At 42.7% G+C, this 21,461-nt stretch overlaps 1 protein-coding gene and 1 long non-coding RNA gene across 2 annotated transcripts in view; one reads left to right on the plus strand and one right to left on the minus strand.

Annotated features, from left to right (window-relative positions):
* Positions 1–3,398, minus strand: part of WWC2 (WW and C2 domain containing 2) — a 165,711-nt gene extending 162,313 nt beyond the window's left edge. Inside the window, exon 1 of the mRNA XM_077302315.1 lies at positions 2,813–3,398. Coding sequence (XP_077158430.1) covers positions 2,813–2,943 — 131 coding nt within the window. The 5' untranslated portion in view covers positions 2,944–3,398. The remainder of the gene's footprint in view (positions 1–2,812) is intronic.
* On the plus strand, positions 2,425–19,471 carry LOC143819991 (uncharacterized). Its single transcript, XR_013225191.1, has 3 exons — positions 2,425–2,906; positions 4,269–19,207; positions 19,318–19,471. It is a non-coding gene; the product is annotated as an uncharacterized LOC143819991 (long non-coding RNA).
* The last annotated feature ends 1,990 nt before the right edge of the window (positions 19,472–21,461 follow it).

The following is a 21,461-nucleotide window of genomic DNA, read 5'->3' on the forward strand; positions in this document are numbered from 1 at the left end:
AGGACAGATGTAACTTTGTCAGGATGTTACTAGTTTTAAACAAAATTGCAAACACAACGCCATTAACTTTGCCTGCAAAGTCTACTATCAACAGTTACATTACATTTTATCAATATTTCAAAGTACACAGAAATTCAAATAAGAATGTCACAGCATCAATTCAACTAAATTCCAATAATACTCTTGTATGTATTAATTTACAGAATTTATATCCTGCTTTTCTGCCCCCACGAGGCAGCTAAGAAATTAAAACATTCATAATAAAATCAATCGTAAAACCACTCCTCATATAAGTACACATCATTAAAACAAAAACACAGCCATAATATATACTAAGATATAAAAACAATGAAAACACAGGCCAAGAAGAAGAGATCACTGAGGGAATGCCAAACTAAACACAAAGATCTTCACTCACTGGTGGAAGATGACAACAGAAGGGGACAGATTAATCACCTTGGACAGAAAAGTCCTGAGTTGTGACCAAGAAGGGCCTCTCCTAGTTGCCACCTGCCTGATCTCAGAAGGCAGGAGAACCTGAAGCAGGGCCTTCAAATATGAACACAGTGATCAACAGGGTTCATAAGGAAGTTGGCAGTCCTTCAGGTATATTGGTCCCAAACCATACAACTTTGAAGGTCAACAACAGCATTTTGATTTGTGCCCAGAAGGAAACTGGGAGCTTCTATAGATGGACTAATACTGGAGTGGTATGGTCCTTACAACCTACTCCGTTCAGCATTCTGGCCACAGTGTTTCATACCAGTAAAGCTTTTGAACCCTTTCCAAGGGCAGCTCTATGTACAGCACACTCCAGAGATCTGATCTAGACACAACCAAATTTACCACAGTGGTCAGATTTTTTCTGCCTAAGAAAGCCTCTCTCTCTGTTTCTGCACAGGGGCAGGCAGAGTTTCCCCATCCTGATATGAAAACAGCAAGGAGCAGGGGGGAGGTGAGTAGGGATGGGGTCCACGTGCCCTGTCGCCAAGCGGCTCATTCTGTCCCCACCCCTGTGTCGTGCGCTGACACAACAGTAATCGTGGTGCCCTCCAGAGTGGTCCAGGACTCTCATTCACAACTGAGCTGCTTCAACTACGAAGTTTAACTCTGCTCCCTTCCCAGACTGGTTGCAGGCAGAGTTTAAAGGGCAGAGAGAAGTCAATTTAAAGAGGAAAGCCTTAGGAACCCCCATGCATCATGCGGATGCTCCCCTCCAACAGCAAGGCATGCTGTGTTCCACCTAGGGGGAAATCCCCACATGGTAACCTTGGACGCTTTGCACAAGGCACATCAAAACATCCAGTGTGCAAGCACCAAGACTCTGACACCAGCAGGACACGTTGCAGCCACCCTTTCCCACTTTACCCAGGAAACATAAACCGAGACCTGCATGAATAATTCAGATGGGCTTGCGCCATAAATTTATAATGCCTTTTATTAGTTTGAGATAACTGGATTTCAATGGACTTAATAAGATCAACCCTACAGCCTGCAAGGTGTGCAAATTAGAACTATGTATCTGTATAAATCTGTTCCAATGATAGGCTGAGAAAGAAACGTTTCCTTTAACCTTTCAAGGGATAACATCTCAGATCTACAATCCTATGCTGTTACAAATGGATCTGATTAAATAGAAACTTGAGCCTCTCTAAAAGAAATAGTTATGAGTAGTCTGAAACATGAAACAGCTCCAGACATTTCTCCTCTTTATTTTAAAATATCCCGAGTTTGAATTTAAATGACTACAGAAGACAAGGGAGCATCTTATAATAACCTGAGCAGCGAGGAAGGGATGAAAGCGCTCAGTGAGGCCTACTTCTCAGGCACGAGGCCTGCGGAGACTTTGCAGCCTGCGGCTCCTGCCCAAGAGCCCCACTTTGGCAATAGGACTGATAAAGGACTATAGCTCTGGTTCTCTGTATATTTTATTAAAGTCAGACTTTCAGAATAAAGTTCAAACCTGTTAGGTGCCAAATCTCCAGTTCCAAAACAAAAACAAACTTTCTGATGTTTTCTTGCTACCCAGGCCCATCTCAGGGATAGATGGTTACAAAAGTTTTATCCCAAAAGAATAAAGTCAAATACATTCTAGGATAATGTGTCAAGATGGGGGGGAACGACCCACAGGCCAAAATATCTGGCTGGACCTTTGGCATCACTGTAGATTTTTAAAGGGACATCTCACGCCAACTTTTGCACAATTCTTTCATTTAAAATCTTGGAGGATCTCTTAAATACAATCTTTTCAAACTCCAGAAAGTTTCACAAACATAATGAAGAGTTTTGCGAAAAGTTCAAACACACAGAATTCCAACCTATTTGAAGTTGAAACCTTTGTTTTTCTATTGTATTTTTTTTGGGGGGGGGGGGGAATGACATGAAAGGTAGTCCACGGCCCTACTGGCCCCGGAGTGGAAAAATAAAACAAACAAACAAAAACAAAACGTGGAGGGGGTTCCCCCTCGACACGCTCCCAGCAGCTCCGGCCTTTCCTCCCAGCTCTCCTTTTCACTTCCCAGCGCGAAGAGTCACTTTCGCTCTCGACCAGGCACGCACACCCCTCGCACGCCCTCCAAGACACAGACCCACACCTACCCGCGTTTCCTCCCCGGCGGAGGAGCACCCCCTACCCGCCCCCCGCAGAGGATGAGGATGGTTTCTTATATAACTTTACGGGACTCTCCCTGGCTCCCCTCCGCTGGCGGCGGCGAGAAACTCCGGCCGAAGTTGGAACAACAAGCGTGGCTGTTGCCAAGTGCCCCGCGCCGCGCGCCTTCGCCTCCTCCCCGCCCGCCACCAGCGCGCCCACCTGTCCCGGGGGTCGATCCAGCTGGTCTGCTTGGTGTTGTGGTCGATGTAGAAGACTTTGCCGTCGTAATCCCGCGCCTCCTCCCAGCCTTCGGGTAAGGGGAGCTGCCCATTCCCCGCTTTCCTAGGCATGGTCGCGGGGAGGGGGTCGCCGCTCCATAGGGCCCGAGCGCAAGAAAGAAAGGAGCGAAGCGGGAAAGAAAAGCGCTTCCCCCTTCGCCTTCCTCCCGGGAGCGGGTCGAGGGGGCCAGGCGCTTGCGAGCGCTCGGGGGACCCGCCGCAGTTTCAGTCCACCATGTCTGGACAGCAGCCGACGCCTTCCGCCCTTCGTCCGCCGCCGCCGCCGGCCAGGGGGCGTCCCGCCTGAGCCCGAGCCGCTGCCGAGGTTCCGATCCGGGGGTTCCTGGGCTGGGGGGGTTAGCCCGGCTCAGCCCCCGAGCGGCCGCGGCAGTGGCAGCAGCAGAAGCAGCCGCTCATTAGCATGAGATTAGCATCCATCTCATCTGCATGCACATTCCTCGCTGTTGCATTCCTGAGCCTTAACCCTGTCCCTGCTGCCCCGCGGGAAGGAAAAGGGAAGCCCGGCGTCCGGCAAAGGGCCATCGGCACCGCTCCCCCCACCCGGGAAATATGCTGCGCGCCAGAGGAGAAAGGCGCATCGAGGAAAGTGGGAGACGGGGGGGGGGGGCAGTAGAGCAGCGAGGGAAGAAAGGACGAGAGGGACAAAAGGGAAAGGAGCGGGGACGCAAGGGGGTCCGGGGAAAGGGATGTCCAAGGTCCCGGAGGGGAAAAGGGAGTCTGGTGACACTTCGGAAAGTAACGACATGTATCCGAGCACTGTGCAGTTGCGAACAGAGTTAGCTGCCCCCATCTAAAGCCATGAAGTAGATGGCCTTAGAAGAGTATAGCTCTCTCTTTAGGACTGCCAAAGGGGAGAAGTATGGGAAGTTATCCCTTACTATCTGGAAGAAATACAATAAAATCAGAGTCCAGTAGCACCTTTAAGAGCAACAAAGATTTATTCAAGGCGTGAGCTTGCACTCAAAAGTTCACACCCTGAATAAATCTTTGTTGGTCTTAAAGGTGCTACTGGACTCTGATTGTATTGTGCTACTTCAGACCAACACGGCTTCTCATCTGAATCTATCAGGAAGAAAGGCCACATTCCACACACAAAAAGCAACTCTTCCAAAGCCATTCAATGGACTTCAGTGATAGGCCTGTTGCTATGGGCTGGAGTCAACTGTTTGGTGCTTCAGGGGCTCTTTCCTGTCCCATGAGTGTTCCTAGAAATCACTTCAGCTTCTGACTGTATACCCACTTTCCAGAAGGATCCATGCGGTCTCAGGCTGCTTTTGACATTGTGGAACATCCAGAAGCCCTTCTTGAAACTGGAATGTGACTGAACACCATTTTTGCTCACTTTTTTCTTCTTCGTCCTTTTTTTTTTCTTCCAGGGAGTGACTTGCAGGAGCATTTCGGTCAAATCATGAAGTGAGGATTGCAAGTTTCACAAGGCACTATTTCCTAGAACAGCTGTTCTTATTTGTGGTAAGACAATAAAGCCAATATGCCCTGGTGAATAAACTGCTAGAACTTGCTGTTGGTGGCCCCTATAGCATAACCCAGCCTTTCTCAACTTTTTTACCATTAAGAAACCCGTAAAACTTTCTTCAGCCTTCGAGAAACCTCAGAAGTGACCTGATCATGCAGAATACAGTTGGGAAGTATAGCTGTGTACACGCTCACCTGAGGGTGTTCCCTTTCCCATCCCCTCTAGACCCATCATTGGCTATTTTTGGGGGGGGGGGGTGAAATAGGTTATCATGACCATAAAAGGTCATATCACTCATGAAACGGTTAACAAAATTTAAAAATATATAAAAATGAATGAACTCCCACCCATTCTAGAAACTCTTCCAGGGCCATTAAAAATAAAAAAACAGGGCATAACTCTTATTCCCTTGGTGAAGATGAGAGGAAATTCTTGCATTAAACTTAAATCAGTGTCTAATACTGTTTGCCTAATAGATAGGGTTGCCAGCTGTGGGTTGGGAAACACCTAAAGATTTGGGGGGTGGAGCTTGAAGGATGGGATTTAATGTCATTGAGTTCACCTTAATGATTTAATGTCATTGGGTTCACCTTCCAAAACAGCCATTTTCTCTGGAGGTGCTAATCCTGGTCACCTGAAGATCAGTTGTAATAGTGGGAGATTTCCAGGTGTTACCTGGAGGTTGGCAACCTTTCCAGTAGACCAGCATAGTACATTCAGACTGGGATCTTGGAGAACTGGCTTTGAATATCCTAGAAGCCCTAGAATGGGTGACCTTTGGCCCATCACACTGTGTCAGCCTAATCTAGTTCACAAGGATGTTTTTGTGAGAATGAGGTGAAGGTGGGAAGAAGCCAATTTGGCTCCCTTTAGGGAAGAAGAGCAGGATACAACAAAATCTTTCAATAAATCTTATGCTGTGTCCGTGGTCACATTGGATCCACACCCAGTAAAAAAAATCTCTCTTTGTAACTAAGGTAAGGTGACCAGATTGTCCCACCTTTGAAGGGACATCTGGGGGGTACCTGGCAAGTTGTACTTATGTTGAAATTAAGAAATATATATTACAATACTATTTTGTATTCTATTAAACTTTTTCTTGCTCCATATAGACCAAATTTTTAATCAAGAACACCCCCCCCCCCGTCAATGGTGTTCTGCTTTACCAATGTTAAAATCTGGTCACCTTAAACTAAGGGTGACTAGTAGCATGAGTTTTATAGCACCATTTATCTTAGGGTTCAGAAGAAGTGTTGAGGATGTGCTGTGAAACATAGATGGCACAATGTCTATAAAATAAAATGAATTAAAAAGAAACCCTTCTTTTCAAATCCATTTCCAGCATATAGAAAGTAAGTATGGGCTGCCACTGCCAGACATGGCCTGGAAAACAGCAGAAAAGTGGAAGGAGGGTAAAGACATGGGGGGCAGCCACCAATGAGGGGAAGACTCAGAAATGACATCATACCTCTCTTGGAATTGCTGTCTCTGGTCAAACTCTAGTATTTCAGGCAGTTCCTAAAGAAGACTGATGCCACTCTGGGTTTTCTCAGTAAGTGATGTTACACCACCTGCCCAATGGCCAATAAAAAAAAAAAGATTTCCTTCAGCCACTCTGAGTTCAGTGTGGAAAGGAAGACATGGAATGAGGAGGGATCCTCTGTCCTTCCCAGAGACTGGCAACCTTAATCCTTCCTATCAAGAGAGAAACCATTTTCTGAGTCAAATTCCATTTGCAAGGCTTTTCTCTGTTCCTATGAGAAAACAACAGATGCTTGCTAGATGCTCACGCCCCAGAGACTGTTACTCCTCTTCTGGATACAGACAGAAGAGGGAAATTTGTTCATCATCTAGAGCAGGGGTAGTCAAACTGCGGCCCTCCAGATGTCGATGGACTACAATTCCCATGAGCCCCTGCCAGCAAACTCTGGCAGGGGCTCATGGGAATTGTAGTCCATGGACATCTGGAGAGCCACAGTTTGACTACCCCTGATCTAGAAGATCACTTGGAGGCAGCATGGTGATTGGTTGAAGGGGGTCAGGAGATACATGACTGCATTTTCTATAAAACATAGTCATTGTACTAGGACATACTCTTTCCCCTACGATACCTTCCTGTCCCATCACTTATATGTTGTCATTTTCATATTGTCTTGGTATTGTGTTGCTGATTGCTAACGATTTTTTTCTGTCATTCCAGACGTACCTGTTTTAGTTACCAGCTATTAGCAGAACTTATTTACATGTTCATAGTTGGCCTGTTTGTAAGGGAAACTGCTTTCTTCGTTTTCCACCCCCTTGCTGGGCTTCTGAATTAGTAAGGTTTGCTGTTTAAAATGTCCATAAGGCTTCCTACAATGCCACCCCCCCCCCCCCCCGCACACACACACCTGTTTGCCATGTAATCTTCCACAGACTTTTTGGGGTAAAACATTCTAAGTTTAGCGCTATAGCATTATACCACTAAGCTCTTCAGTACTATAGCAGCACCTAGGGTTGTGGGCTTTGACCGTTGAAGCAGCGGTTTGAGCCCAAAGCGGCCAGCGCCACGGTGTGGGGGGAGGGGCGACGCCAGTGGCAGCACACAACCTAACACCCGCACAAAGGAACAGAGCTCTGCGCCAGCATACACCAACTGGCACACCAGCGCCACCCTGCCTCCCCACGCTGTGGCGCTGGCCGCTTCGGGCTTGAATGGCCACTTTGGCAGCCAAAGCGCACTTCCAGTCAAAGCAGATGAGTTCTCTGTGCTTCCAGATTCATGTTCCTAAGCAGATACTGCTTAGACTAAAACAGTGATCTTCATCCAGCAGGTTAGGAGACTTATGTAGTTCACGGTCTTAACTGCCTGCTTCATAGAGCTGTCTGTTTTCTTGCTACTTTTTGGAGGGATCTGCAGACAGTTTTGCACGTCTAAAGAGCAAGGGCACCGGATATCGTTTACATACACAGTGAGAAGAGCAGCAGGACAGCAAGGCAAGGTCACTCAGCAGCAGAGAAATTCCTTTTCAGGGCAGAGAGATTCAGAGATCTTCTTCCTGTCACATGGTTGTGTGATATCATGTGATTTCCTATGACATACTGTATTGTTGCCTGGGTTTTAAAAACAGATTCTGGGTATGAAAATGTCAAAGACCACTGGATGTTAAATCACTGAGCTGGCTGCTTTCTGTTTTCAATAAATTCCTCTGGTTTTTTTACTACGAAGTTCTGCAGTGGTGCCAAAATCAATACCAGGCTGCTGGATGCCGGAATCTCCTCTGTAGCATTTTTCTATGTACATTCAGCTGAATCTTATTCAGTATAACAAAGGGCACTTGATCAAATAAAACCAGTTTAGCTGAATGGATCCATATGCTACATAAAACCTGTGTAACCATGTAAGACCATCACTATAAATAACTCAGTGAGAAAGATCCACATTTATATGAAACAGAAGAATGCTCAGCTGCATCATTTGGAAGCAAATTTGATTGAATATCAGATTTTTGAATGTCATATCCAAGGGAAGTAACATTGGTTTTGCACTGCCAAGAATGTGGACAGGCCTGCTCTTTCAGGGACTGACTTCCTATATGTGCAGTTAACATTTTTAGGAACAAAGGAATGGTTAAAACTTGCAAAGATAATTGGGGACCATGTTTACAAAGCAATTGACAGCACTGAAACATATGAAGGTAACTAGGCATTAGATCAAAACCAGAATCTTGTACTATCTTACAGATGGGAATTATTGAGGCATTTACTTTTGTAGACTAGAGCCAAATTTATCAGATGGGCTGAGTTGTTTTGGGGAAAAAACACTGGGAACCAGTTATGTGATATTGGAAACTATGATGTAATGCATATAACATCTGTAGACAATGCCATAAAATGCTGTAATTGTGTACATAGTTCTTGACAGGTGGTTTAAAAGGTAAAGATGTTGGCTGGAAAGCAGGGAAAGTGTGTGTGTGTGTGTGTGTGTGTGTGTGTGTGTGTAGTGTGACAGAATGAGCAAGAGGAAGAACCAGTGACAGAAACTCAGCAGTATGTGTTCTGATTAGATGAGAGGATGTGATTGAGGGAGTGTCAAGGTTAGCCTGTGTTGGGTTGAGAGAATTGCTCCTCTGACTCATGCCTCAGGCTTTGGAACAAGTCTCCCTATGATAATGTACCCAAGTTAGCCTAGATTTGGACCAGTGAACTCACAGCAACACACCATAAAGCAAAATAAAGCTTTATTAGAAAGGAAATAAAGAAAAAAAATTAAACAATATAATCCTAGTGTAGAGTTCAAACTCATGGAAAATAATAAAGCTGGCTTCCTAAATACAATTACTGAATTTCAGACTCAATGCAAAAGAGGCAGCAGGGTCCATAACAGGTGCAGCATAGGCAAACACAGTGAAGACGTTCACATTACTGTATTAAACCAAGTGTTATTCATTGTTGACCTGAATCAGCCCACCAGGCAGAAGCCTTGTTTTACCAGCTCCTCAAGCCCGATTTTGAGCAAAGCAATACAGGGATGAGGGTTTCATACAATGAGTTTCCTTCTGTTAGTGAGCTATCTCTTGAAGAGCTATAGTTATTTCAAATTCTACTGCTTTCCCCCCTGCCCTTTTTCGCTGCATGATTTTCTGCAGACTTTTTTCTTAACATTCTAAGTCGAGCACTATAGTGCTAAACCAATATAGCGATTCAGTGCTGTAGCAGCACCATTGAGATGCCTTGACTGCATTAACTGGAGTTTTATCATTCGTTTCAAAGTTTATGGAGACTTAATGATAGCATCACATGTTTCCAGAGGAAGTGATAAACAGTGATACCAGTTTGATAAGCACCTTTTAAACAGTTTTCAAATGTGCACTCATAACAGTAAAACTGGGAATACATTTTCATGGGTTGATCCTTACTGTTCACGTGCTCTACATCGGCTGTGTCATCGGCTACATGGTACAGCTTTAAAGATGAATTGTATTACATGAGATCCTTTACTAATAGTGCATTTGTCTAATAGGACATCCTTCTATATCCATTAGTTTAAAGGAAGTAAATCTGCTTAGTTCCCAGGCATAAAGCAAAGGTACGTAGTCCAGATAGTTTTCTTTCCACAGAACAAGGTGGGAACATAAATATAGTGAAATATCCCCATGAAAAGTGTTCCTAATTTGGCACAACAATGCAAGTTAATTTATAATTCTCAATTATATTGGGAATAAACAAGAAGCCAAGAAAAGAATCGGTTGGCACCGCATATTGGTGTAAAATATGCATAAGTCCTCATTTAGCAATAACTATTTTCTTTGTTTTGATGTAATTACCCAACCCATCAAAACATTTCAGTTTACGTATAATTGTGAAAAAGTAATAATGTAGTTGTATTTGCAGTGTATCCTGTCTTTAGGTTCGCATGACAGAGTGGCTGAATGGAGAACTGCAGAGATTGTTAGGGGTCAACATTTCTACACAAAGCTGATGGAAGAATTGCCAACGTTACTGAATGATCAGACATTAGAGTGTCAGACAGAGAGTGTAGTTGCTATCACATATTACCCCTAGCTATATATTTTTATAATGGCCTTATTTGCTGGAACTGATATACCTGTTTTTTCATGCCATCTTTTCATGTGACTGTAATAACAGCTTTAACCTTGGAAACCCAGGAGAAGGATGTACAGATACAAGTAAAAGCTCTCAGACAGAACAGGATTAAAGTACATGTAAGCATTTTTCCGGACCATACTGTCGTGTCCTCTAACCGGCCCCTTCTTTGCTGTTAGGAGCTCAAAAGCTGTCAGATACTCACACAAAGAGGTATCTTTTTTCCCTCTCATTTCTACTCCAATGCATGATATGGAGTTATTCTGGATTTTGCAGTGGGTAGGCTGCTAATTTCTTCTCGAAATGGAAACAAGATCATTACTCTCCTTAGGACAGATCCTCTCTCCTCTGGCAGTATATTCAGTACTGCAGTTGGGGCTAGCTCACTGGGGTTGGCTCACTTCTAACTCTGACCTGGGAAATTCCTTGGGATTTGGGGGTGGTGCCCGGGGAAGGGGGAGTTTAGGAAGCAGATATGGTAACATAGAATCTACCCTCCAAAGCTGCCATGTCTTCCAGAGGAACTGTTCTCTTCAGTCTGGAGACCAATTGCAATTCTGGAAAAACTCCAGGGCACACCCCCTTTAAGTAGGTAGCCCTCTTTCAATTGGATGTGTGGCCCATTTGTCCCCTGAGTTTAATTTTGAAGAAGGCACTGAGGAAACTAAAGCTAGGGGAGAGGAAGCCTGGATTTTGGAGGCATTAAAGAATAAGGGAAGACGTAAAAAGAAGATTGCAAGGATTCTAGGAACTGACAAATCTTGAAGGATACTGTGACATTTCTTAAAATAACAGGGAAAGAAATGTAGATTCAATTGAGGGTGTATGCTGAGAGAGATAAAATGATAACGTTCATCCTCCTGTCCCTCTTTTCAGACTGAATATAATTGCTAATCCTATTTAAGATTTATGACTGTTACCCTTGGGATTTAGAGCTGGAGTTGCTGTTGGAGAATAACACCAGTAACCAGTAGTTGCTGTGATAGAAAGTACACAATGTCAATGACAACTGCATGTGCAGTGCTCTCTATCTCTTTAAAGCTTTAAAGATCTATGGTGTGTGGGGGGGCTAGATAGAAGAAAAAGTGACTGGTTTAGTACTGAACTGAGCTATGAAGACTGTCTCTGTGCTTTTGTACTTGTATCTGGACTCCTTTAGAGTCTGGTCTGGTCAGGCATTCAACAATAATGGGTTCTTGTTCTGTGTGGCCATTGATAAGAAATTGCAGTCCAGTAATTATATGTGTGTAGCTGTCTCCTGCCTTCTTGGTTTGAACAGCTCCTTAAGACTATGAAGGAGAGATACTCCTATGAATAACCTCAGGACATACTCCTTTTCTAAATATACCTGCTGTTTTGATTTGATTTAGGGACAATTATCCTCTTCAGAAAAAGTCCTGTGAGTACCCCTTCCACATTTGGGATCTTTTTATTTTGGTCCACACGATTATGATTTAAGCTTGTTGTTCTGTGTTTTTAATCCAAACATATCGATTTATTAGCCACATTTCCCTTATTTGTGTATTTCTGTCTCTCAGTTCAGGAATTCAAATAAGAAAAATCTCAGCTAAAATAATACGAAACAAGCAGTTAGTGTTATGGATGTATTTCAAGATGGAAGAAGAACATAGGCCCAGTGTGCTGGAGTCAGAGGGACTGATAATGCTGCATCTTTTATTGGTGCATTCTAAATCAACACACTAAAGCCCTTCCTGCCAATCTAGCTTATCCAAAGAAGCCGTTCTTTCCAGTGTCATCACAGGACCTCAATAGGATTAAAGCTTGGTGAAGATTGAGTCTAGAAATCTGCTTTCAGTGCCAGAGCTCAGCCCTACAGCATGTAATACAATAACAGGCTGCTTCTGTAAACTTGCCAAGTGGCAATTGCTGTTGAATGTAGAGTCAGGTGAACACTATGGCTGCCGATTATAGTTTGGGAAATTCCTGGATTCCTGGTGGAGGAGTGCCCAGAGCTGGCAACCCCACTACACAGTGTAGCAGAGGATTTCCCCACAAGATAGTTTTCTGGGGTGTGTGTAGCTCTGAATCATTCTGGAAGCAGCAGATTCTCAAGTCTATTTCTGCATCCTGAAATTAAGAATTCCGTGACCCCCACCTACCCACAAATGCATGCCACATTCCATTTGGCAAATTCCAGAATTCAGCTTCAAATTCTGTTTCCAATATTCTGCTTTATCACTGACTGATCTTCATATGCCAGTTTTCAAAGAGCTGGGAGGAAGATTTCTAGATCAGAGGATATCTCTTCTATGGAGGTTTGAACTCCAGTACATTTTAATGCAGAACTTTTAAATCTCTCCTTCAGTTTCTGAAGGCTCTGAGTGGCAAAGGCTCCCTACATCTTTAGCTTCCATTTGATAAAACTTGGGAACAAACAAGCCTCTTGAGCAGAGCTCAGTGCCCATTGCATTGACGGTCATAGCCAACACCTAACAGAGGGTAATGCTGCCTCACATTACTAATACTAGCAATTCTGTTTGCTGTTATAAATGAAGTATGTTGTACAAAGGAAACAGGTGGTCCAGTCAACTGAATATCCAGTAGCAATCTAGGCCTATGGCAATACGCTCAGTCCAAGGATCGCCATTACAGCAGAGCTGGAATCTGTTTCCACTTCCACTCCAAAGTATGGTCATCCAGTATATGTACTGGGGTCCCAGTTGCGCTGTTCACAGCACTTCCTTCCTTTCATTCCCATTCAGCATGTTATACATTCTGCCTGTTCACAAGCCTTGGGTGTTACACCACTCATTTTGTGATATGGTACCATTGTTATTTGCTTTCCCCCTATGGGATGTACATTTTGTAAGTTGGGATGTGTTTTTCCCCCCTGTTATTTCATTTTTGTTGTATGGTTTTACATGGTTACACTGTGGATTTAAGGAGTTTTAGATCTATTTATTTTAGGTACCTTGGGCTAACTAGGAAAGGTGGAATAAAATATTTTTATATAAGTGCACGAAATGTATCCTCTTCTTTTGCTGTCAATAGTGTTTATTGCCCAAAAGACAAATTTTGTTTCATTCTCACTTTCTCCCCAGGGACCACTCCTGACCTGAACTACTATTTCTTATAACAGAGCTCTTTTCTCATGAGCGACAGAGAATGTTTTGAGAGCCAGCATAATGTAGTGGTTAAGAGCGGCAGCCCCTAATCTGGAAAACTGGGTTTGATTCTCCACTCCTCCATGTGCAGCCAGCTGAGTGACCTTGGGTTAGTCACAGTTTTCTTAGGGCTCTCCAAGGGAGAATTTTTTGTACACTGTTTTGGGATTCCTTCAGTAGTGAAAAGTGGGATATAAAAAAACAGTTCTTCATCTTCTTCTCCTTGCAGTGGAGGGGTCTGTGTTACTTTTGTTTCTTCTCTGGATCTGTTTGTGAATGGGTAGGCAGGGTCATGGTGACATCACAGAGCTGTGCCTGTATTGCCTTCCATTGATTGGGTCTTTCCATGTATGGCTAATATATGAGGGTTATCAGTATGACCCATTATGCACGGGGAGGAATAATACACATTCGGGGTGGAATGGCGGCGACTAAAATCACCGATAATGCACGGTGCCGGCTGCAACCGGCCGCAGCTTTGGTGCATACTGTCGAAAAAGCCGTGTTAGCAAAACGCGGAAGAAAGCGCAGCTTCCGGGTGACTGGGGCGCAACCAGAAGCGGTGCCGGGATCGCCGCATGCATAATCGGTTACTCTGGGTTTTGCCACCATCGCGCCCCGTCCCGTGCATAACCGGTGTACTTTGCGTCTTCCCCTTCCGCGTTTTCCATGTGACCCGAAATCGCTGTTTCGGCAGCCGTGCATAATTGTCACTGCCTGAAGTATTGCTATGGATTGCAATGCTGTGTCCATGCTCTCAGTTCTCTACAACTGGAAGCAGTGGCAGAATGTCGAGTCACAGTTAACTTATGGTAACCTCAAGGCAAGTGAAATTCAGAGATAGCTTGCCACTGACTGCTTCAATGTCACTACCTCGCTGACATTTCTTGGAGGCCTCCCATCCAAATATTAGCCAGGGCCCAACCCTGCTTGGTGCCCAAGACTGGGTTATCCTGGGCTATCCAGGTCAGGGCATTTTCTGAGGGATCTTTAATTTTTATTCCTGACATTTTTTTTCTTCCGAGAAAACATAATATACTGATTAGGTATGCTGACATTGTGACAGGAGCACATGAGCAGCACATGAGCTCAGGGCTTATTCACAGCACCCACCCAAATGTTGGTGTCACACTTGATCTGGGAATATTGCTTTTATTTATTTTAGTTAGAAAACAAGCTTCTTTTGATTTTTTTTTTTAATGAAAGCAAAATTCTCAAGCTAAATCTTGCATGTTAAAATGAATTGTTCACTGCGGAACTGTTCATGCATGAGTACAAATGACTCAACAAGTTCAGGTTTGCTTGCAATACAGGGTTTCTCTTCCTGCTATACTGCCACATGGTGGTAAAATCTGCATTACAGCAACAGAATCAACACAATCCACCAGCCAGGATGTAATCAAAAATACCTCAAGTGGCATATACACACCAAAACACCTTTTGTTGAAGTAGGCAAACATGATTGCAATTTTATGTAACCATATAAAAAGGTGTGGAAATGAAGTATGTTTAAAGCCTATGAAATCAACAATATAGCTTGCATTTAACAGTTCATTGATTAAACACACAGTAGAAAACTGCTACATTTGTGTATGTTTATGTGATAGCAGTCATATAGCATAATGTATGAAAATTTGATTCTATACCATGCTGTTTTTAAAATATGATTTTATATTTGATTATAGACTTCATATAAAGTTCATGTCATATCGCTGAAGTCTGATCGTACATCAATAGAAATGGTTAGTCTATAAATGTATGTTCAGAGAAAATATATTACTTAATTCTCTGAAAATACAATTATGTTTTTTTTCTTTGGAAGTGGACAAGGGAAGATTAAGATGAAATACATGGTGTCTTAACATATAGTAATATATTGTATTACTATGGCAATTTTACATAATATATATTTGGCTACAAAATAATATGACTACAATATATAGATGCGACTATAAAATAAAACACCTTGTCAAAAATAGTTTAAATAAGAATTTATAAGACAGCCACCCATCTAGCAGAGCTAGTGGGTATTCTATGCTGGCTCAGCTGTGGGGAAATATGTACAAAAGGGATCGAACTCCAAGGAGCTAAGAGCATAGCAACCAGAGTCCATAGTAACCCGGCTGCAGCCCACCAATCATGGAGCAGCATGACAATTGTTTTCCTATGTCAGCTGTTTATGGAAGTAGCCAGCTAGTGTATGCCATTGCTGACATATCTTTCTGATGTCAGCCTGCCACTGGCCATGAGGGAGGAAACAAAGGAACACAGTCCACACAGAAACAGTGTAGGCCAGATGATGGTGGGACCAGTAGCGCAATCACAGTTCAGCAAAGTCTCTTCAAGCAACCACATTTCTTTTTGATGGACAAACAAGAAGGAATGATGGCTCCAACAACAGCAGCCATGGGCCCTGGCAGTACATGGAAGAAGCAGGCCAGCAGAATACCTGAAAGCCAAACTAAATGCGACAGCATCCTGAGTCCACCACAAAGGTGCCTCTGTCATGTTAAGAATGGTACTCATTCTTTCTAGAATTGCTTCAAGGGAGCAAATCTAACTTGGACTTTGGCAGGGAAAGGAGGGATTCCTATTCCCCCCTCTGAATGCCATTTTCCAGGGCTCTTGAAAATAGTGCAGGGGGGCAAAGCGCCCTCCTACTGCAATTCCAATCAGGATTGGACTCCCACAGTTTATGTAAACAGAAGGAATTTCATCCCTAAAATAACAGATGCATTTTTGTAGTGAACTCAAGGATGCTGCCCAGTTAGGTCTAAGATGTATCTCAAACAAGGGTTCAGAGAGTGGTGGTGGAGATGGTGGGGAAACTGGAGGTATGGTTACCAACTCAGGGTTGGGAAATTCCAGGCTGAGTTATCGAGTATGGTGAAACTGACCTCAATGGTCAATGGAAAATTATCGAAAGAAAGATTCTATGAATCTATATGGGTTATCTTCATAATTGACTTTTCAGAATAAGTGTGGAAGGGAAGGAGGAAACTATATGTATGCATTCATTCTTATTTTCTCTTTCTGTATTTCTCTTAAAAAACCCTAATAAAAACATATATAAACATTACCCAGCATAGTGATAGCATATCCAGAGTCCCCAGAATAAACCCTGCATGGGACTAGCTACAAGACTAGTCCTGAAAGGGGTCCTAAGTACCGTCAAACATGGTCACTTGGATAGGCTGTTCATGCAGATCTGCTTGGTCTGTGGGACTGTTTCACATGGGTGTACTCCTTGCAGTGTTTTAGATCATGCTCCAAGTATATATTTTCCGCAGTATTTCCAATATAACTTTAGCTATTTAGGCAGTACTATGCATTATGGTGCCTAAATAATATATGTTAAAAGGTCCTTTTGTAGCAGTATGCAGAAATAATTAAGGTGCACTAGATATTTTTTTCTTGAATGGGAATACCTCTTTAATCTACTGCTGCTTCTGAACATACCATAAAATTATAGCATACTGTTTGTGGTTTTCACCATTTATTTGACAAATATAATTATTTTCAGGAAGAGGTTGTCAAATACACTTATTATTCCCACTGGATAACTTCTTTGGTCATAGATCCCACAGTAATAGTTGTATCTTGAGAGCTTATATTTTGGGGGAGGATTTTGTTTGGTTTTTTTCACTAGGGAGAACCTTTAATAATATTTAGTGGGGAGTTTTTTTTCTCTTGCAAAGCACTTTCCAGACCGTTGCTAATTAAAACCTTTATATCTTTTTAGACAGTAAGAGTGGCTTTTCAAAACTGTAACTATTATGTAACTTTCTTTATTGGGGTTCAGTTATAAAGCCGGATAAACCTGTGATTTAATAACTGACACGAACTGTTTTTCTTTAGTTTAGAGTAGTTTGCAAGCATTAATTAACTAATTAATCCTTGAGTGACTCCTATAATTTAGGTAAGTAACTACATCCCTATACATTTCCTTATAATTTAGGTAAATAAGCATTGTCTCATGCAGTTTCAAGAGGAAAGAATTAAAAAGGGTTGGGTAGAGAAAGAGAGGCCATGCTGTTATTGTTGCAAGAAATGGGATCCAGTGGTGGTGATTAGCTTCTTCTGCAGTAATCCAAAAACCAGGTTAGTTCTTTACTGTTTCTAAATGTATCTTGAGAGACCTAGTCAGCTGTACTAAAGAAGGTTTTGTGCAAGTTATTGAAATGGGTAGCATTTTCCTTTATAATCTCAAAATAATCATACGCCTACAGTCAAGATCATTTAATAGGAGTTAATTTATATTTTCATTACATAGTTGTAGGAGTTATCAAAGTAAAATGGTGGGGTTCATGTATGCATTTTTATCTGTGTGGTTAATTGTGAATATGGAATCTGGGGGTAACGGGTGTTCTGTCTAGAACAGAATACTGTGCTTTGTTTATTTTAAAATATTTTAAACATTTCCTTTACACCATTATTAAGTCTCAAGGTGACTATAAAAGCATCCCAAATACAACACATTTACACACCGGGGGTGGGGTGGGGGACTGTTGGATAGATGTTGTTTCAGGATTATCTTTCCAGGCCAGAATTAGAATTTATGATAGGAGGGAAAGAGGGAACACCATGCAGCACCTTGGATGGCATTATGCCTGAAATTATGGTCTGAATCAGGTGCATACTTACAGTGAAGTCTGACCTACACTATTATTAATCCCAGGTTTCATGTGAGTTATAGCTGATACAAATTATAGACTGCCCAGGATATAAATATTTTATGGTAATTAGATTCTGTTTTGTAACATGTGAACAACCTCCAATTGCCCAGGAAGGATATTACTTCCAAAGCTCTAAAGCAGGGGTGGCCAAACTGTGTCTATCCAGATGTTCATAGACTACAATTCCCATGGGTCCCTAATGTGCTCTAAAAGGATAATGCTTATGGTATGGTCTGGAGGATGTGGTGCTGCAACTTTGCAGAAGCCAACCATGTATGGGCCAGCCAGTCCAAGGGAGATTGCCTTTATGCCATCATGAGTGCTACAGAAGAAAAGTGGCCAGTGTGGTGTAGTGGTTAAGAGAGGCAGACTCAAATCCTTCTCATGAAGCCTCCTGAATGACCTTAAGCCAATCAGAGTTCTCTCAGAACTCACTCAGCCCCACCTACCTCAAAAGGTGCCTGTTGTGGGCAGAAAAAGGGAATGAGATTGTCATCAGATTTGAGACTCCTCAAAGTAGAGAAAAGCAGAGTATATAAAACTCTTCTTCTGCTTCTTCTATTGATAAATGTGGCTCTAAATGTCTTTCTCTGAGAAACCTTAACATCACAAGTCTCAGAATTTTTTCAAAAAGTTTTAATCACGCAATGTGTTTTGTCAACCTTAGAAAAGTGATTTGGCTTAGCTTGTATGGGGAAGCTATGGGATGTTGATTGTTTTTTAAGTGGTATATTGGATGGCTGAAGCTCTCTGTGTGAATTGGCTCTTCATAAGTATGTTTTGATACAGGTTGAGTGACTGGTTACTGATCAAACTTTGTATTTCTCAAACTTTGCACACTGTGCATTGTTTTTGTTGTTGTTAGCATTCTTTTACATTTTGAGTTTTAATTCTCTCATTTATTATTGGTGTAATTAAAATGTGTACATTATTGATTTGCCGTCATTGTACATTATGTTTGTTGCTTTTGTTATTTCTAGCAATTAACTATCCAGAACTACATGTAGACAACAGAAACAATGTAAAAGTTACAAATAAACAGAAATGTCTTCAATAAACAAACAAACTGTATATGTCATTTAAGCTCTGCATACACTTTAATATGGATAAGGTTTCTAGCAAAGGCATAATTGACAACAAAACTAAGGACAGTCCACATATGGTTCTGACCTTGACATTGTGACAAAACCAGTAAGAACTGTGCAGGTGGGAGATCTTAGTACACATCAAAGCTCCTATGCATACAAAACAAATCTGGATTAGATGACATCGGAAAATCTGGGATGTAGGGAAAAAATCATCCATGCCAACCAGGAACAGAATAGTTCTAATCTGTCATTTCCCTTTGTGTCTTCAGAACACGACTCAAGACCCATGGAAAACAAAATAATGCTTCTAAGTCTGGCATCTTGCTTTCCAGGTTCCATTTCTCTGTAGACCTCAGAGTTGGAGGGGTATGTGTGTGTAGATATAATTTGTTATTTTATTGTAGTTATAATTAGCCTTCTGTAAGAATAAGTTCTCTTTTAGCTTCTGCAATGATGCATTGACTCTTTCATTACAGGAAAAACTCATGACCCCCAGTGCTCAACTGTAAACAATGATAGTTACTGGCCTCATTAGGCAACTAGCAGATGGCTTATGAAGTTCTCATTGGAGCTTTTATCCATTTGTGGCTCACCATATGCAAATGTTTGCCTTTCCCGCAATATAAAGCCATGCCAAATGGGACTCAGTTTTCTGTTTTTATTAGTGTCGATTTAATCTGTTCATTTTGTGGATTACCCTTATTTTGTTGGGTTACATAGTCATTCTTCTCTTATGTCATTCATGAGAATTGACAACTACAACTGGATACAATCTAATGTAAATAGTGTAAAAACCTGTGGGGAACACTCATTTACAAAACCAATTTTCAGCTACCACTAGCTCAGTTCTGAACATTGCCCTCATGCTTCAGAGATACTACCAAACTTCTGGAACTTTGTCAGCCTGGTGTGGCTGTGATGCAGACTTTGTAATATGGAACAACCCTCTCTGCTAGATTTTATTTATTCATTGCATTTATATTCTCTCTATATTTCGTCCATTCATCATGAAACTCAGAACACTTAAACTGGCTTGGCTGGTAGGAGGTCAGTTTTGGAGAAGGAAGACGCGACACAATTTACTCGCATAAAATTGGCCACAGCTTTATTAACACAACCAAACGCATAGGGTTAGGGCAACAAGGGTATGAGCCCAAAATATATAGACAGTCCGCTGACTTGGCAAAATTAGGATAGCCAGTAGTATCAAGTGTCAAAGTCTGAAGATAATCACTTTAAAAAACAACTACATGCTGAGCTGCTTTGGAATAGAGAAGCACCTCTGAACAGAACCTAACTCTGGCAATTTAAAATGTGTCATATTTCCAGATAAGGATGATTTCAGGATCAGATGGTCATAGAATTCTGATCCCAAATCTAAAAGAATGCAGACTACCGAGACAACTGTGTCTATGTTTTCTCCTTTCAAACCAATGAAGCCTAAAGCTTCCTTTAGGAAGCTTGCAGTTGATTGTGAGATGCCATTCAGAGCTGCTAGGAAAGATTTTTTTTAAAGGCTCACATGCGTGGGGCTGTGTCTGGAGGTTTTGAAATATTTAGCATGTTGTTGGAAGTATGCATACACCTTTAATATGAGTCTCCACACCAGTCATCCCATCAGTGTCCAGGGTGAGCAAGTATTCTCCTACTTGGGAGGCATCCTCAGTCCCCACTGCTCATACCTGTCCCTGGTCAGGGTGGACAAGCTAGTCTTAAACTTAACCTCCCCCTGCAGGGCTACCTCTCTCTGAACTTCACAAGGTAAGATCCAGACCTCCTTTTGTCTTCCTGCATGTCTCCCCATCCTTCCTCCTCTCTGGGTGTAGAGAGCCAGCTTGGTGTAAGAGTGCGGACTTCTAATCTGGTGAGCCGGGTTTATTTCCTGGGTGACCTTGGGCTCACCACAGCACTGAGAAAGCTGTTCTGACCGAGCAGTAATATCAGGGCTCTCTCAGCCTCACCTCCCTCACAGGGTGTCTGTTGTAGAGAGAGGAAAGGGAAGGCGAATGTAAGCTTGGCCACTGTGATACATGCAACGGTCACCTCCAGAATAGATTTCTGTAACTCGCTCTATGTGGGCCTGCCCATGGGCTTGATCCGGAAATTGCAGCTGGTACAGAATGCAGTTGCTAGGGTCCTCACTGGAACACCTTGGAGGGCCCATATCCAGCCTGTGCTGAGGCAGCTGCATTGGCTTCCGGTTACTGCCCAGATCTGGTTCAAGGTTTTGGTTCTTACCTTTAAGGCCCTCTGTGGTCTGTGCCCCACATACCTTAGGACCACCTATGCCCCCCACAGAGTCTTACGCTCTGCGGGGACAAATTTACTGATCATTCCTGGCCCCAGGGAAGTGCGCCTTGACCAGGGCCAGGGCCTTTTCGGTCCTGGCCTCTACCTGGTGAAATGAGCTCCCAGAAGACTTAAGGGCCCTGCAGGATCTTTCGGGGTTCTGCGGGGCCTGCAAGACAGAGCTCTTCCGTCAGGTTTACGGTTGAGGCCAACGCACTAGGAAGATCTGGACCCCCCTCCTGGACTATTCTATGGGCAGTTGAGATAGTTTTCTATGCCACCCCTGGAGTTGGTTTTTAGGGGGGTATTTTAGTTGTGTTATATTGCTGTA

This window comes from Paroedura picta, chromosome 10 (genome assembly GCF_049243985.1).
Source record: "Paroedura picta isolate Pp20150507F chromosome 10, Ppicta_v3.0, whole genome shotgun sequence".
Classification (NCBI taxonomy): Eukaryota; Metazoa; Chordata; class Lepidosauria; order Squamata; family Gekkonidae; genus Paroedura; species Paroedura picta.